Source organism: Coturnix japonica, chromosome 8, assembly GCF_001577835.2.
Source record: "Coturnix japonica isolate 7356 chromosome 8, Coturnix japonica 2.1, whole genome shotgun sequence".
NCBI classification, from domain to species: Eukaryota; Metazoa; Chordata; class Aves; order Galliformes; family Phasianidae; genus Coturnix; species Coturnix japonica.
This window is the reverse complement of record NC_029523.1, coordinates 13,949,818-13,968,449: the sequence shown is the minus strand read 5'-3', so window position 1 is coordinate 13,968,449 and position 18,632 is coordinate 13,949,818. Positions and strand designations below refer to the sequence as shown.

Sequence of the window (18,632 nt, the reverse complement as noted above, 5' to 3'; positions counted from 1 at the left end):
GACCCAAGTACTGCAAGCTGATGCCAGGTACCCATGGCACTCGTGTCACCACAGGCTTCGTCAGTGTTCAGTGCCATTTCCTTGTCACGTGCTGAGCAACGTAGTGGTACAGATTCAACAAAACAAGCGAGTATGTCCCGATGCAGGAGCAGCGCTCAGGGCACGCATCCAGAGCTGTGTAAGAGGCTGTGTCAAGAGGAGCTCGGCTGAGGACGGATTGCTCCATTCCTCCCATTCTCCACCAATGCTCTCCTGAACAAGATGAGACACAGATTTCTGAAGAGAAAAGAAAGTTCATATACATGCAAGAAAAAAATAAAAATAAAAATAATAATAAAAAAAAAATAAAAGGCTAAATCCCAAGATTTATAATTCTACTAAAGGTGAAATCACTCCATGATTCATTATGGATTAATGGCAGGTTTATACCTGTATTTCAGGGGAGATTTTGTCTTTGCATGTGGAGAAGCCTTCTGCTTTATTCTTTATTGGAACCATAGCTTTCACAGTGAATTAATGATCTCCATCAGAACTTTGCATTGGCATTGTGGTTTGTTAGCTCTGATCTTGGTGCCTCATATTCTGCTCGAATAGATATTGGAATTTTAACTTCTCAGAAGTTGTTATAAGGTAGACTCACTTAAAAAGCAATACATGATTGCAATTATCTAGAAATAAGGTGGTTGCTTATGTTATAAAAAAAAACACACCAACATGGTAAGGGTTAATTAGCACAATAATCGGCACAGCACTCTGTACCTCATAAACAAAGAGAAATACAAAACTGTTTAAGACGGCCCTGTTGTACAGTGCTCTAAGTGGGAAATGATGGAAGGAAATATAATGAACAACTCAACTGCCACACGGACAAAAGAGTAAAAGAGATGCTGGAGAGTGACTTCCTCAGATACTACAGAAACTGCTGAGTGTTTGCCCCAGCTCATGGCTTTATCTGATTTAAAGGTATAATGGAACTTCTCATTTCTGCATCAGAAACTCGAGAATCCAAAGCCGTTCTTTGTTCATTGTTCGATTTTGGCAATAGCTGCTTATCACAAAAAGACTCTATTTTCACTTCTTAGTTGTGGAACTGGCTTCTTTATAACTGCACATGATATACTTGCAGTGCTGTTGTGACAATCCTGAAGGCAGCTGCTACATTTTTTCATTTTTCAGAGGAAAAGCAAGCTTTACAGATAAATTTAATTACCTTCTTCCTGGATTGATTAGTACACTCCAGCCCATGACCAACTTGTCATTTGGAAAGATACATTACAAAATGCATGGAGATGTCATGAAACCCAAGGTTCTGTGGTCCTATTGGTAAACAGATCTGTAACAGTTCCCAAATCTAAAGCTTCTGCTCACAGAACAACAAATATATAAAGAATAGTAATAAAATAACTTTCTTGTCAATTAATTTGCTTAGTCATGTGCTCTCAGATTCTAACAGCAGGTTTCATTAATACTCTTGAAAATACAAAACAGAACTGTTCTCCTGCATAATCCTTCCCCCGCACCATCAGCAGATGTGTTCTTTCTTATTCTCTTTTGATTTGCTACTTCCCTGTCTATAAAATTGTTCCTTCCCCACACCTCTGCGTGCTATGAGGTGTAATGCTATCTTCTCTGGGAAAGGAAGGACCTAATCTTCCTTTATCTCAGCCAGTCTTGGACATTTACTGCCTTACACAGCAATATATGTCCAGGAAAGATGACAAGATTTCTTCCCACAATATAAACATATAGGTGGTTTCTGCTGCAGCATGCCAGCTCCTCAGGCAGGTCTGCCCCAAAGTCATACAATCATAGGATTATTTGAGCTGAAATGTTCCCTAAAAGATCATCTAGTCCAACTTCCCTGCAATGAACAGGAGAACTTACAGCTTGATCAGGGGCTCAGAGCCCCCTCCAGCCTCACCCTGAGTGTCCCCAGGAATGGAGCATCCACCACCTCTCTGGACAATTGTGCCAGTGCCTCACCACCTGTATTGCAAAAAGCTTCTTCCTTATGTCAAGTCTAAATCTCCCTTCTTCTAGTTAGAAATCATTTCTGCTTGTCCTATCAAAACAGACTCTGAGAGAGAGTTTTCTTTCTTGCAGTCCCCTTTTAAATACTGAGAGGCCACTCTCAGGTCTCCTTGGAGCCTTTTCTTCTCCAGGCTGAACAGCTCTAGCTCTCAGCCTGACCTGATAGGGGAGTCCTTTCCTTGGCAGTGCTTGTGGTCACCAGCACTGGACAAAAGGAGTTCTGATACTGTAGGCTCCCATCCAAGGATCTTCATCTCTATGTGGAGGACTTCAAAGAAAACGTAGATAATCTGCACTGCTGTTAGAGCAGCAGCAGCAGTTTCTGTACCTGAATGGATAGAAGAAGGTACAGGGCAGTAGAAGGCAATGATTTCTCCCAAACAATATTTTGTATGATGACAGGTCTGGGTGTTTCATTTGGAGACCACCATTTCAGTGCTAAACTTGTTACGGTTTGGCTGAGAGTCATTTGGAAACACCTCACCCTAGATACAAGTTATAGCAGCTGCAGCCCTACAGAACTGTCTTTACTGCATGCACTGACCTGCCTGGGTCAGAATTCCTAGTCCTCTTAGTTGCTGTACATCCAGCTGTGCCACAACCTATTTCCGTGTGAGTCACTTTCAGCTCAGTCAGACATCTCAGCTATCTGCAGGAGACTTTCTAGACTTTCTAAGGAGGCAACAGTAGCTTTTGTTTCTCTTTACTAATCAATGCACAAATATACTCACATTCACTTCTCAATTTAGACATCCTCCCTGTGCAATGCATCAGATTGGAAAGCAGCCCTGTATAAAGGGATCTGGGGGTTCTGGCTGACAGCAAGTTGAATCTGAGCCAGCAGTGTGTCCTGGCAGCCAAAAGGGCCAACTGTACCCTGGGGTGCATCAGGCCCAGCACTGCCAGCAAGTGAGGGGAGGGATTGCCTCACTCTGCATTGCGCTGTGCAGCCTCACCTTCAGCACTGTGTGCAGATTTGGGTGCCACAAAAAGGACAAAGATGTTAGCGTCAAAGGAGGGATACAAAGATGAGGAAGAGTATGTGGCTAAGGTGCATGAGGGGTGGCTGAAGTCCCTTGGTTTGTTCAGCCCAGAGCAGAAAAGGCTGAGGAGTGGCCTCATGGTGGCCCACAGCTTTCTCATGTGTGGAGCAGAGGGGTGGGCTCCTGGCTAAATTTTCTATTTTAGCAATGTGGCCACAAGTAGCCCTGGAAATCCCGCAGTCCTGGAAGTTCTGCCTTACAGCAGATGTGGATGTGGCCCATCAAAACCGCAAGTGCGAGCCTCGGTGGGTATTATGGGTCACCAACGTCAAGCCACTCTCCTGGTGTAACTGTAGGGCAGTAACAGTAGGGATGTCATCCCCAGGTTGCTCATGCAAGAACAAACTTCTGCTTTAGCCCTAAAAGCTCGTGGGCTCTCACTGTGGGCTGCTGGCGGGCTTCGGCTCTCGGATTTCAGCACTACACCTGCGTCGGGCAGACCGCCGGGAAGGCGCCGGGCACCGCTGCCAGCCCAGGGGGGGCTGCAGGACAGGGAGGGGAGGAGGGAATGCGGCAGGTGCCCGCCTCGTCCTCCTACGCCCGTAGCTCTTGTGCCGGGGAAGGCGGGCGGCAGCGCGGGGGGCGGAGGGCGGCATGAGCGGCGGAGCGGCGGCGGGGGCTGCGCTGCTGGCTCTGGTGCTGGCGGCGGCAGGGGAAGCGGCGTCGGTGCTGCGGAACGGCGGCTACGAGGGGTTGCTGGCCGCCGTGCATCCCCGCGTGCCGGAGGATGACCGGCTCGTCATCCGCCTCCAGGTAAGGCGGCGGGCCCAGGAAGGGGCAGCCCCGGCGGCTTCGCGCTGCCCGGCAGCCGCGGTGCTTCCCAGCCCCGGAGAGGAAACCGGGACAGACGTGTCTTTCTAGCCGCCACTAAGCTGTACAACAAATGCTGTAGTCGAGATCGATAGTGGAATTAACATGCTGCTAATCCCGTCCTTTCATTGCATGTTTGCCAGGAGATGATCACCGAAGCTTCCTCTTATCTGTTCAGTGCTACAGAAGGCAGGGTCTATTTCAGAAGCGTTAAGATTCTGATACCTCCGACATGGAAAGAGAAAAGTTATGAGAAACCAAAACACGAGACCTATGAAAAGGTAAGATTCAACAGCTGTAGGAAATGGGGCGCAACTAAATGTTACTTTGAACATTTATTTGTATGCCCGAATGTACAGTAACTTTTAAAAAGAGATACTAACACCATTCACGTGAGAATGCTCTTAAGATCAGACAAAATGATCTGTGAACCATCACTAGTAAGTACATAAATAATGAGCATCAGTAACAGTATAGAGTAGTACCATCCTGTTGGTTTTAAATGAGAAACAAGAGTGATTGACTGCAAGAAACTCCATATTAAATACATCGTAGTCCATAAACTGAGTGCTCTACAAGCTCTTGAATCATTTTAGAAGCCTAGTTTGAATATCTTTGATCTGAACATTTTTATTTAATTTCTCTGCTTTTTTTTTTTTTTTTTTTTTTTTTTTTTTTTTTTTTCCTCATTTACAACAAGTTGGGAATGTTTACATGTAAGTTCCAGTAATGACTGGTTGTTTTTTCCCCTTTTGCATCCTTAACCCATCATCCTTCTAAGACATTACATAATGGCGAGGCCTTGACGATCATCTAATAAATTAGGTCATAGTTTTCTAATTGCACTGTGACTGACATTTGTGCTGAAGACAGCAATAACACTTGCCTGGGTGGAGTTTCTGACTCACTAGGAGAGGTCTGGCAAGAAAGCAAAGGAAATCCAGAAAAGCAAAGTCACCTTGTTTCTACAGAAATAGAAAAAGAAACATAGACTGCATTTATTCAAAACTTTGTGTAGCTGCAATCCAGGAAATGGGATACACATGAATCTGTATTTTAGCTACCTGCATGGCCACTGGTACTTAATGACCAGCTCCACAAGTATGAGATATTTGCAGCAGACATTCCAATATATTATCTCAGTAGGTAATATAATATATAACATGTGACGTATACAATAAAACAATATATGTATCACATATGAAAAAATAAATGTACATAGGTCATTCCAAAAGCAATGGCTCCTATGTATTTCTGTGGAAACTACAACAGCTACTAAGAGCACAATAACACTGTTCGGTAGAGCAATTTCACCGGCGATGAGCAAAAGCTTATATGCCATGCTCATAAAAATCTACACCAGTAGAAGTGACCACTGTCACTGTTGCCATTGCTGAAATGCACCACTCACCATCTCACTGTGCTCACACTTACTGTTTGGTCTCCATAAATATTCAGCAACATTCAGTGTGTCAGTGAATGTCAATGGATTCAATATTTTCTGCACAGAGGAATTCAGTGACACAGCCTTGCTTCATCCACACTTCCATATCAGACTCCGTTCTGTCAGGCTTCCCCTCTGCTGCACTCTGCCACACAGCAAAAAAAGTGGGATACTGATGGGAGGACTCAGCCTCTACTGCCATCCCATCAACATCCACCTCTTTCATTATCCTGCTGGGAAATCTGTCCATAATTTTCTGTTAATCTTGCTGCGGCAGAAATTAGGAGCTCAGCTGGGAGCTGGATGGTACTGCATTGGATAGTTTAAATAAACAACAAAACTTCTTCCCTTAAGTTACTTTTTGTAATTTTTTGTACTTTTTAATGATTTTAGGCAGATGTCATAGTGGCAGCTCCTTACTGGAAACATGGCGATGACCCATACACCCTGCAACATGAAGCATGTGGAAAAATGGGAAAATACATCCATTTCACACCTAACTTCTTAGTAAATGATTACATGACAGACATCTATGGCTCACGGGGTAAATGCCCTAATTTGTTTACTTCTCCAGTTTGTCTTTAGTGTGGAACAAAAGATGGAATATTGAAAGCTGGTGATAAAATAAGCCAATTTTAATTAACATTAAAGCTAAGATTTCCAAACGATGTTACTTAAAGTTAGCCATCCTTGGGCACAGAAGTGAATTCCTTGATATTAAAACTGCTTGTGGTGCCATGGTGTGATTAAAGCCCCTGGTGTAGTATTGCTGATCAACTCTTCAAGCACTGATGTAACAGCCAACTCTGGTCACCCTGTGTTTGCCCTTCTGTCCTCCCTGCAGGCAGAACCTTTGTGCATGAGTGGGCCCATCTTCGTTGGGGGGTGTTTGATGAGTATGACAATGACAGACCATTCTATGTCACTGGACAGAATCAGGTTAAAGTTACAAGGTAATTCAGCATTTGCTACTTCTACAGACTTTTTCTGGTACATTTTAGAAAGCTGCCCGTAAGCTTTCTGCAAGCTCTGGAGCTATCCCAGTTTCTTTTAGCCCTTATTTTATCAATTATTAAATATTCTTCTTTCATTATGAGTAAACTACTATTTTCTGTGCATTCACCTTTACTCTGTTCTGTGGCTGATGACTTGGCAGAGGTGGCGTTACATTTTTCTGGCCTCACACTGGAGATTTCATCACTTCTGGACTCTACTGCTGGAGAGGAAATGGTGCTTGTTCAGAAATCCTCCTTCCCATGGTCTGCTTAAGCATTTCTTCTCTCTCTGAGCATGCTGCAAATCTGGGGCTTTCCTGATGAGCTTCTCTTCTTCAATCCGTTTTTACATCTTTGCTAAATCTGCGCATCTTCACCTTTGCAGTCACCATTGCACGAGTGCCTGGCTCATTACCTGCTTTTCCTCACTGTCTATACAACCAAATAGAACTTGAGAAACAAAGTTTCATTACAGCACATTTGACCTGGAACTCACCAAGCCTATGGTACACCAGGAAGCCATTTACATCTGTTTTCCAGGGTATGGAAGCATTTGGCAGATGTGACTTATAGATGAATAAGATTGCTTTTGCAGTTGTAGACTTTGTAATTGTAATATTTCTACTTACAAGAGGCTGAAGTGTTGAAGAAGGAAAAAATCAATGATTCTTTTTTTTGTCTCTTTGCAATGGATTTTCATATCTTTTTGCAATGTTAACTTTTATGCAGGTGGGCTGCAGAGTTCACTGCAAGCATCATTAATGTCATCACTATATTCAGGTAGGGTTTTAAGTGGAAATGTATTCTTTTTTATCCTTAGATGTCCCTCTGATCTTACTGGAATCTATGTCTGTGAAAAAAACTCCTGCACTGATGGTAGTTGTGTCATTAATAAACTAACAGGGCTTTTTAAGGAAGGATGTGCATTTATTCCTCAGAGAAATCAGACTGCAGTATCATCAATAATGTATATGCAAAGTTTATCATCTGTAAGTACAAACATATAAGAACAGATTTATTTCAATGAAACATACTGTTACAAAATTTGATATATCCTCCTATGCTACATTTGGTTCAACTTTTATGTAAGCAAATGAATTTAATGTATGCTGTTATTAATGTAGTATGATGTTTACTGTGAGGTGGTGTCTCAGCTATGTGTATACAAAAACCACCAGTTAAGATTTTCCATCTTAAATTTATTACTTACTCTGTTATTGCTTATTTCTGATTTTTATCTACCTGTTTTGAACATTTTAGGTGGTGGAATTCTGTAATGAGCATAACCATAATAAAGAAGCACCCAATCTGCAGAATCGAATGTGTGACTACAGAAGCACATGGGAAGTAATTAAAAACTCTACAGATTTTGAAAATGATATGCCACTGACCAGCAACAGCCTTATTACTCCTCCCTCCTTCTCACTGCTGCAGAAGAGAGACAGAGTCATCTGTTTAGTTCTTGATGTTTCCAAGACTATAGCTGGGGTAAATTCTTCATCAAATATACTTCACTATACACTGTACTTTTTTTGTCTTATGTTTTCAGATCTTTATTATTCTAGAAACAGTCTCCATGCAGAGACAGAGAAACCTGATTATAATTGTAAGGAATCCACTTGGCAGTGAGAGCGTTTGGGATTTTCTTAAATCTTTGAGGCAGAGGAGACAAAATTAACATGAATGAGGATACTGGCCAGGTGGCTGTCAGTGGCAAAGTTTTGATTGGAATAAAGGACTTTGTGTGCTGGGTAGCACAGAGCATGAGAAAGATTGACAATAAGCCAGTAGAGTAGGGGAAAGCTGAGAGGAACAAAAAAAATATCCAGAAGAGTTGGGTCTGAAGGCTTTCTTCACAGAGGAATAGTGTCCAATGGTGAGCAGGTTAAGTATTGATAAGTTTAAGGCTGATCTTCAGTGAAACAAACTGAAGAGCATAGCAGTACTTTGTATTCTAAATTAACATTGGAACTTGCAAAAGTGAATATTTTATGTTCCTTTCCTCTGTGACATTTTCTGCCAGCAATTTTTAGCTATCAGTTTGTAATTTGCAGCATTCATTGTTATTTCACATGCTTAACAAAATTCTTTGCTTTTCACTTCTTTTATGTGTAGGGTAACTGGATCAGTAGATTGCATCAAGCAGCAGAACTGTATTTATTGCAAGTTGTGGAAGAAAACGCTTATGTCGGTATTGTCACATTCAGTGACAAAGGAGAGATCAAAACTCACGTGCACCAGATAGTCAGCTACGAAGCACGGAAACAGCTTGCTTCATACCTCCCTACAGCTTTGGGGGAGAAGAGGGCAAATGTTTGCGCAGGCCTGAGGCTGGCATGTGAGGTGAAGCATCACATAAACTGCTTCTGCTTGCACCTCTTGTGTAGATGGTTTGTCTTTTCAGTAGTGAGGATATCTGTGTCTAGGCTACATCAAATGTCTTCCTCTGATTATTGAATGGTTTCTGAAAAGAACTCTCCTAGATTTCCTGTGAATCTCTTATTTATCATCTTGTAATAATTAAAAATACAACAGACAAACTCTTTTTTTTCTGCTAAAGTTTGTTTTTCTACCACCAGGTCATTAGAAAGAAAGAAGGACATCTGTACGGATCTGAAATTATACTGGTGACAGGTGGACAGGACAGTAGTACAGGCAAATGTTTTTCTGAAGTGATTAATGGTGGATCAGTCATCCATACCATTACTGTTGGGTCCTCAGCTGCTAAGGAAATTGAACACTTCTCCAAAGAGACAGGTAAGTATAGGAACAAGCCACAACTCCAATCTGAAGCTGTTGGGAAAACTTCGATGACGAAGGTGGTGAGAGTCCACAGGGAAGTGAGATGGCTGTCCTCCCTCCCTGGCAGCCCTGCAGTTGTGTGGTAACATGTGGGACATTCTGAGAATCAGATGTAGCTCCTGTGTCTTATATAATATTTAATAGCTAAATCTGTAATAAATCATACTGTTTCAGGAGGATTTAAGTTTTTTGTCCCAGAAAGGCTGGACTTCAGTGACTTACTGGATGTTTTCACTGGAATTGTGTCCAGAAGTGGAGATACATTCCATCAATCTGTTCAGGTTTGTCTTATATGCACAGTTAATTATCCCACCTACTGTTGTTTGTTTGTTTTTTTAGATAAGATCAAAATGTATCAAATGTACCTAGGTGTCCTGTTCCCTTCTTCCAGGTGACAACTTCACCAGCCTGATGGGTAATTATCTGCTTGCAGGCTGAATAAAGTGATGAGACAGTACAATTGTGTTTAACTTCTTTTGTGATACCTGGAAAACTATAAAAGTTTCCTTGATTTCTACTACATGCTAGAATATATCAAGCTTTTTCTCTGCAGTTCGCAGAGATAATTACCACTTCAAGCAAGGCACAGAATGTGATCTGGAAATTTGGTCACCCAAAAACATTACGAGGATTAACTTCTGTCTGCATCAGGAATATTATTTATTGCTTCTCCTCATGGAGTAGCATATAGATGGAACATAAAATCCATAAATCAGCCTTATTCAGGATCATGCTCCTTAATACCAGCAATTTCAGCTGAGAAAGTAGTAATATCCCACATACCTCTGCATTTCTGGAATTCCATCCAGTAAAAATGTAACGTTAATAGAAGGCCTAATTTTTCTGTCACTCCTATGGTTCTGTGGAACTATCCCTAAATTGTGCTATTATATAGTTGAAGGGGAGAATAAAGTCCCCAGTTATCAGAGGTTAATATTAGTGTACATTTTCATAACTTTTCAAATCTATCAGATTTGATAGTTAAAATGGTAGACCAAATTCTTTGTAACAATGTATGATTTCCAGAACTGATAGAATAATTTCGTTCTTTCTGACAGATTGAAAGTGCTGGTGAAAGTGTTGCAGAGTACAGGCAACTCAGGAGGACAGTGACTATTGATAGCACTGTGGGACGAGAAACCTTCTTTGTAGCCACATGGCAAGCTGCTGAACCACCTGAAATCATCCTGACTGATCCCATAGGAAGAAGCTACACCACCAAGGACTTTGAATTAGATTCAGTATTCCATGTAGCTCGTCTCCAGATTCCAGGAATTGCACAGGTATAACTTGTTCTATTTTTGTCTTTTAGCAATGGGAAGAATATCCTGACTTTACATTTCTTCCATTTCATTAATGTTAAGTTAATTAAATTCACTTAGTGGCTTGAGATAGAATTGCTCATCTAAACCATGTAACTGCTGCTGTGTCCCAAACAGAAGTATCTGCTGTGTTCAAAAGAGCTACCTGAAGGTTTTGTCTGTATTGTCTTTACTACTATTTGCTTTCGATTTACAACTTAACTGCAAATTTCTGAATGCTACCAGCAGCCAGTGAATGCATTTTCTCTCACTTGTGTTCTAAGAAATAGATAACATTTATTTAACGTAGTAAGTTCATTTATATTTCCTGTATTGTACATAGAAACTTCTTTCCATCATAAAAGCTCTGAAGACTTTTTTTCCACAGAGTTTTATTCTTAATCTCCTGAATACTCCATGGAAGATAAGGGAATAAATTGAAATTTATGTTTGTGGTCTCACATGGAATGTCTGCCAAGAGTCAGAGAATAATTGGAAAGCACTTCTTTACTATGATTTGTAATTATGAGTGCTTCCACTTTCACAACACAGCTACTTGTAGGGTTCTACTTAGTCTAAGTACGTTGACAGAATTTAAATAAGGACAAATTGAATTAACCAGAAGATTGTTATTTCAATTGAAAACATTTGGTTGTTTTCTTTCAGACAGGAGACTGGACATACACACTGATAAATGTTCACCTGGCTCCTCAAGTTCTAACAATGACAGTAACTTCTCGAGCAGCAAATTCTACTTTACCCACTGTATCTGTGAAAACCTATATGAGTAAAGATACAACTTACTATCCCAGTGCAATGGTTGTCTATGTACAAGTTAGTCAAGGCTTTTCTCCTATTCTTGGGGCAAGTGTGACTGCCATCATCAGTTCAGAGAATGGAGATATGGTTTCTTTGGAACTTCTGGACAATGGAGCAGGTAATAAGATTCTAGGACTATAAATTCAGGAATATCTATAACATTAAATTAAAATACTTCCTTAAGTACTGTTTTTACTGAATACTTCAGGATACAGTGCTCTGAGGCAGAGTTTCTAACATTCTGTGGAAACACACACAAATGTTGCTGACCTTGTTGAAGTTGTTTCCTGTTAAGCTTTTGTTCAGAACAGGATTTATATTCATGAATTAAATGCACAGACATGTTCCAATAAGTGGAACTGTGCTGTGTTCATTAGTTATCAGTTGTCATTCCAGCTGATTGACTTGATGATGTTCAGCACATCGGAAGATGTGGTTGTTAAATGTCAGTAACTTAGAAAACAGTTAGCAAGGTAAGTAAGCATTTCCAGGCAGAAGTTGCAGGCCTTGTACTCTACTGCCTCTTAACAGTTGCCAAGAAAAGGTGTGAATACCCCAAAGGAGTTAGAATTTAGTAATGTTTAGTAACTCACACATTTGCTTTGCAGAAATCATTATGGTTAATTAAACTTGCTGCAAGGCAAAACAGTCTTAACTGCACAGTCCATCATGTTGGTGGAAAGGATTTTTGTACAGAGTAGGTAGTTATGGAATAATTTTGGTAACTTTTGGAGCTACTTAGGTAAATTCTTGTTTCTGTATTAAATTTCACAACTGAAAGCAATCAGAAGATTGTAGTAATGAATACTCTCTGGTTTGCATTGCCATGGGGGTAAGCCCCTAAATGAGAATACTTTCTGGGAATGCACACTGAGCACTTCAGAAGTGCAGGTCCTCTGTTTCCCCTGAATTCCTGGGCACTTTCCCAGAGCACAGCTTGAAGGCCCATGTGACAGCTTGTGAAATACAATGATTTTCCCAAGTTAGATTTTTTTCTTCAACTAATATTCAGTACAAGGAAGCATCTTAACTTCAGATCGTTTTAACCTGCAACCAAAGGCAGAAGAACTGCACAGATTGCCCATCAGAGAAGAATTTACCTATTCTTAAATTCTGCTCACTATGTATGAATCTAGAAAAAAAAAGCACATCCATTATTTGAAGTCAATTTATGTCACTTTTCTATCTAGGTTCTGACATTATTAAGAATGATGGCATCTATTCCAAGTACTTGTTTTCTTTCTCTGGGAATGGCAGACACAGCCTAAAAGTTCACATCCAAGCTAACAGGACTACTGTGCCACAAACTGCAATGCCATGGAGTCATGCTATGTATATACCAGGTTATGTAGAAAATGGTAAGATTAAGTAATGCAGAGAAAAAAAAATGAAGTTTCATTCCAGCTCCTGGAGATATCATATCTGTTTGAAGATACTAAGAGTAGGCATTACAACAACAGCCCAGCTAAGAGAGATTTACCTGTGAAGGGTTTAACACAAAAATAGTCTGCATACCCCAGAAAATACTGAAAGTAGACTTCAAAAAACTATAATGGGACAGTATATATATAACATAGGTAAATAGGATTTGGTTTTTGTCTGTGAAGAAATTATCCATAGGTTTAGTCTGTACAGGACTCCATTCAGTCATCTTAAATAAAGAATGGTTAAAATATTAGGAGATTAAACTCTCCTTATCATATTACAAAAAGCAACTGTTACATCAGTTTCATATTACCTTTCTTAGTAGCACTCTTGAAACTACAAAGAAATAGACAATGCCCTTGAAATGGTCTTAAATGAAGTAAATGGTATTTTTGTATTTAAAATAGTGTATATGAAGTTCAGGTAGTTTGTGGAGCACAGTAATATGCAAACAGTTAAGACTAATGAGCATTTTTTAATCTTGTAGGTAAACTCAAGATGAACCCATCAAGACCCCCAGCTATTAAAAATAATATTCAGGTCAGAAGAGGAGGTTTTGCTAGAATTGCTGTGGGAGAATCTTTCACTGTATCTGCAGTTCCAATAGGGCCTTATATTGATGTTTTTCCACCATGTAAAATTATTGACCTTGATGCCAGAATGGAAGATGATAAAGTCATTCTATCATGGACTGCACCAGGAGATGATTTTGACAAAGGCCAAGGTACGTTTGTTGGCTTGCTAGCCTGCCTTCTGCCCAAGATAAAAGATCTGTAGTGGAGTTTTGTCTCACTGACACTAATGGAAATTTCATTAAAATCTACTGTGGTTCCAGGGCTCTATTCATGCTCTGTGAAATGCTGTGTTAATTATTCCAGTGCTGAACTGGCTTGTTAGGATGGTACTAGGTAAGCAGTATTCTAGAAGTGTTTTGAAAGGAAAGTATTTTGAAGCAGATATGAAGTTGGAATGATAGCTAACATACAGATGACAGTATCTTTTAATATTTGTATTTTCAGCCGCAAGTTATGAAATCAGAACAAGTGAGACTCCTCTGGAACTAAGGGACAGTTTCTATAGCGCTACTTTTGTGAATGCTTCCACTCTATCACCTCAGCATGCTGGCTACACAGAAATATTTGTGTTTAAACCAGAAGCTTTTACAACAGGGAACATAACTGTAATCTATGTTGCAATACGTGCTGTGGATGAAGTTTTTCTTCGCTCTGAGCTATCTAATATTGCACAAGCAGTAATGTTTATTCCTCCAATGGCATATCCCACTTCTAATTTGAAGTTTGGTGTTTCAACAATATTGTTACTATTCTTTCTATTATTAACAGCAGCGTGTCTAACAGTAAGTACAAGCCTTTATTTGGTAAAGAAAAAGAAGAAAAAGGCTCTTTCAGAAAATACAGCTAAGCTGCTTCAACATAAAGTGTAAGCTTGTCAGAGTTCCAGGTACTTTAAAACATTTTACTGCTTAGACTTGTAAAAGAAAATATCCTACAATAAACAGAGTAAACAAGTAATCAGATTCCAGATATTATGAAGACACGGTGGTTTAATAGCTGTATCATGTTGTCTATGAATTTTATCACAGAAGATTGAATGACGGTAAACCAGGTCATATGCTGATAGTTTGTACTGCAAAAATGCAATATCTGTGTACAGTCTTAACACTGTGCAGTGTCATGGCCTATTCTTACTGTGTGGTGGAAAAGTTTTGATTAAATTGAGAGAGATGCTGAAGAAGTGTTCCTTTTTAAAAAAATGAGAAGCAAAACTAAGCAGTGTGAGCTCTGTTTATGTTTCTGTAAGCTCACATGCCATTCATTTTCTAGGTATGGTGGGGAATTCCCTGGGAGGAGGAAACTGTGATCATAGGGTGGGGGAAAAACATCTGCAAGGAGGCAGAAATAATCTTTGTCCTGACCCAACTGAAGGCAGAAGAATGTTTACCGGAAACAAGAGCAGAAGGAAGGAGACCAGCTGGGGCACTCTGCTTTCAGCTCTCTGACATGTCACGTCTGGGGAAAAATTGTACAATCTGCAATGGTTCCAGTGTGTCCATAAACAAGCAAACACAGAAAATGGCTTTCCACCCTAGAGATGGATCTCTGCTATCAAAAATCCCATTAGAACTTTTCTTCCCTGTTGTTACTGCTCTCCTTGGGTTTGGAAGGCTGAGATGTGCTTATTAACAACACATTGGGTTACTTTGAGTTTACTGTGTCCTTCAAGGAACTTTTTCTGTTTCTATAGAGACATTAAGGTTTTCTTTTATTTTTGTTTATACCAGTGTATATGTAAATATATGTGAAAGTTTGTGTATGTGCACATATACATGCATGTGATGTGGAGGTTGCTTTTATTCCCGTAATGAGATTGCAAATACAATGATTATCTGACTCTAAAACCATGTGTAAAGATAAGACAGGGCAATATTTTATGGCCAAACTCTGAGTCAGTCTGCACTCTACTACTTCAGAGAGAAAAGAACTGAAGAAACTTTAGAATATGTTGTGTTAGATTTGCATTGTTCCTTCGAAATGAATTGGATACTGAATTACATACAACAAAATCAAACAGGTTCTCTGTTGCTAGGAGGATCTTTTCCTCAAATAATACAGCATAGGTACAGTGTATAGAGCATTTCAGAGCAGGTGCAGTTTGCATCGCATGGCTAAAATATGACATTCACATATCATTGCTACCACCCCCTCATTGCACCTCTGTGGGATGACAGCTGCTGCTACTGCACCCAGAGAGGAGCCAATTTTGTAGCGGCTGCAGTTGGAAATAACTCAGCACACCCTGTTGAGAAGTAGAAGTGAGGTTGCTGTTTGGTGCTTTAGCTCTTTGGTGATGATATACATTGGAAAGAGAATGATGGGGAAGGGAATTTTGACACAGGAGGGATCCTTGTTAAAATCTATCCAGAGTGAAGAACTTAAGGCAGATCTCTGTGAAAGAGACAGGAGCATATAGAGGGTATAAGCAGGAAGTCACTGGAGCTAAATGGTATTCCTACCCATTCCCAATCCTTTTCATTTATAGTTGAGTCTAAATCCAGGGACAGTTTTTGGGGGATTTAAATAGTTCCTTCTCCTGATGCAGGAGGTGAAGAAGAAAAACTGTTGTGTTATCCAGTGAATGTAAGACAGATAGATGGAATTAAAGCACAGGAAGAGAAGTGGTAAGGGTGGCACAGGACGGTGTTTCCCCGGGCCCTGGTCTGACAGAAGATGGTGCTGCACCGGGAGGACAGGCCCTGCTCAGCAACCCACCCAGCTGCATGGCCACCGCCCTCCTTCAGCTGCCACCAAGTGACCTGGGTAAACCTGATCAACTTCTCTGAGTCAGCTGAAACTCTGTGTTTCCAGCAAAAGATACAGTAAATGGCCCAACATTACACCGGTTCACATTCCTTTGTGAAACCTTGCCCTTGGAAGAAAGTCAAATGATACAGATTGCTTCTGTGATTTTGTGTTCTGCCCTTTGAGATCATTTCACCTTCTTGCTGATTGAACCAGGAAAGGAGAGAGAATCATCACTGAAAAAAAAAAGGAAGAAACATACTTTTTCCTTGGATCAAGTTAAAAGACAAGGATTAAACAAGCACAATTTTTGTAATGATCAAAATCCAATGAGTAAACAGAAACAAATAGGTGAGAAAACAGAACCACCACCACCAAAAACAACACCCAAGTGGGAACAGAAAGTACGGCATAAGCACACCAAAATGACAGAAATAAATACTTCTTTGGCTTCACATAGAGCCAGAAAATGGCTGATTTCAACTACTATGCTGCAATAGGATGGCTTTTGACAGTGGAACAATGACCACAAGCATTAACTGCTTGCTCTATGATGAAAGAAAAATCAGAAACTGAAATGCTTTTTAGTTTTGAATATCAGTTTTATTCTTCTATACATGGCAGCAGAACAGAGCTGCGAGGGAGTGAAAGGTTCAAGCTAGCAAGGTAGTCCTTAGAGATTAAAGAACAGCACTTTTCCATTACATCCTGCCTCTAAGCAAATGTGTGGTAACTTATCAGGATATCTTAACAGATATCTCTCAGTGGTGGTGACACAAGACTGTTGTCATGTCAGCTTCTTTTGGGCTTTGTGTTGCCTGGCAGAACTTAAAGGAGTGATCAAGTGAAGAAGTATTTGTAGAGTTCTGCCTTCCTTTATGGTCTGTTCCTGGAGTGCAGTGATTACTGCTGTGAAGGTGATAAGAAGGTACATGACTACACTTACTAGGTCATGTCCAACTACGTATTTCCTTGTTGGCCATCCCATGTTACTGCTTGGTTTGGACTTACTGGAAGAGTTGATGACATTTACAACTAAATGTAACAGGAACAATTTTCTTCAGGAAGTAAACAAACTCAACCAGATTGTTAAGTTTAGGAAGCAATCTGAAGCAACTTGGTGTTTCAGATAACCCAAGTGAAGCCAGTTGGAATGGCTAATGAAGAGTTAGAAATTTAGGAAGAGATGTGAAGACATTTAGGGAGCAGGAATAACAACTTGTCTATTTTCCAGCATCCTGTACCTAGATTTCACAGGTACACAAAGCAGACTTGATCTTGGCATTCCACAGTTAAGGGTTGTGGAGGCTGTAGGGGGAGAGGCTGTAGGATGACTGAAGATAAAGGTGTTTATAGGATGGCCAGGGCATCCAAGTCAACAGGTGCATTCAAGGTTTAGATGAAAGAAAGTTGTAATACAGACAGCAATTAAGTAAATATGTAAAAGACACTCATAAAAGTAAAGAGTATAAAATGGAAACTGAGAAAGAACGATTGTTGTGTTATCTCACCTTAAGGGGAAGAAGAGTCAGCTGAACAGCAATTTCACCTCTTGACATTGTATCAGTGTGTGATGACTCTGTCCTAAGGCATGTCTCTTTCTTTCTGCCCTCTAGTTGGACAGTATTCTTTCTATTCTTACAGTATGACATTAAAGAAAAACTCTACAATTTCCATCTCACTTGAGCTAGTCAGAAATACATTTTCCAGTGGAAAATAGAAAAAAAAAAGTCAAATTAAAGATCAAATTAATACCATATGCTTTCTGCTGGGCTAAATAAAATGGGCAACTGATCACAGGCCAATAATGAAAACTGAGAAGGTAATTTATTCAGCCAAGTGTGTTCTTCCTGAAGGTGTGAAAAATATTCTAGCTTGATTAGGCATAGCTCTAGACAGTCACATCACACATCACAAGCAGAAAATGGGAGCTTTACACAATTAAGCTGATTTTGCATAGAACTGCATGGCTGATCCTAGTTGAAGGTGCTCTGTTGGAGACTAAACAGAAGACTGGGCCATGCCGAACCTTCTAGATCTGGCCAGCACTTTGCTTCCGTGCTTCCTGCAGCTTCACTGTTGCTTTTAAGCACTTAACCTTATCTACTGGCAGGAACCGTACCCATTTTACAGTTTACAGTTCCTACAATAAAGCCAACGTCCTGATTTCCACAGAGACAACATTTGCTTCATAGGAACTTTTTTTGAAGACTTCGTTGGAAGTTACCAGCTTCAAACAAAGTTTGATTGTTTCCAAGGGACAATTATTAAACCTTCTCACACCACTTCAGCTGAAACATTTGTTAACTGGAAAAATCCCAGCCCAGTCATGAGAAAGGGATGAGGAGGTTAAAACTGTTGAGTCTGATAATGGGATGCCCCTCACGGTACAAACATCTTCAATATGGGAGTAGCTTTGCAATGCCATCACACTCTCTCATGCTCCAGTCTGGACAAGTTTGTTGACCTTTGGAACTGCATGTAGTAGAACAAAGCAGGTGTCCTGTAAAAAACCTGCAAATTCCTCTGTTATTGCAGGAATAATAAAGAAAACCACTGGATTGAAAGCATTCTGCAAGAAAATGTTACAGCCTGATACAGTAAACGGTCAAACTGAACCCAAAGGTCACAATAAATAACAG

At 40.3% G+C, this 18,632-nt stretch overlaps 1 protein-coding gene across 1 annotated transcript; it reads left to right on the top strand.

The window, feature by feature from the left end:
- The first annotated feature begins 3,221 nt into the window (after positions 1 to 3,221).
- Positions 3,222 to 15,131, top strand: CLCA2 (chloride channel accessory 2). Its single transcript, XM_015869919.2, is given in 15 exon segments — positions 3,222 to 3,323; positions 3,441 to 3,827; positions 4,028 to 4,165; positions 5,722 to 5,872; positions 6,173 to 6,281; positions 7,144 to 7,312; positions 7,584 to 7,811; positions 8,439 to 8,666; positions 8,903 to 9,080; positions 9,300 to 9,406; positions 10,184 to 10,408; positions 11,093 to 11,363; positions 12,436 to 12,603; positions 13,158 to 13,394; positions 13,690 to 15,131. Coding segments are annotated over 15 exon segments (3,123 nt in total). The 3' UTR covers positions 14,115 to 15,131.
- The last annotated feature ends 3,501 nt before the right edge of the window (positions 15,132 to 18,632 follow it).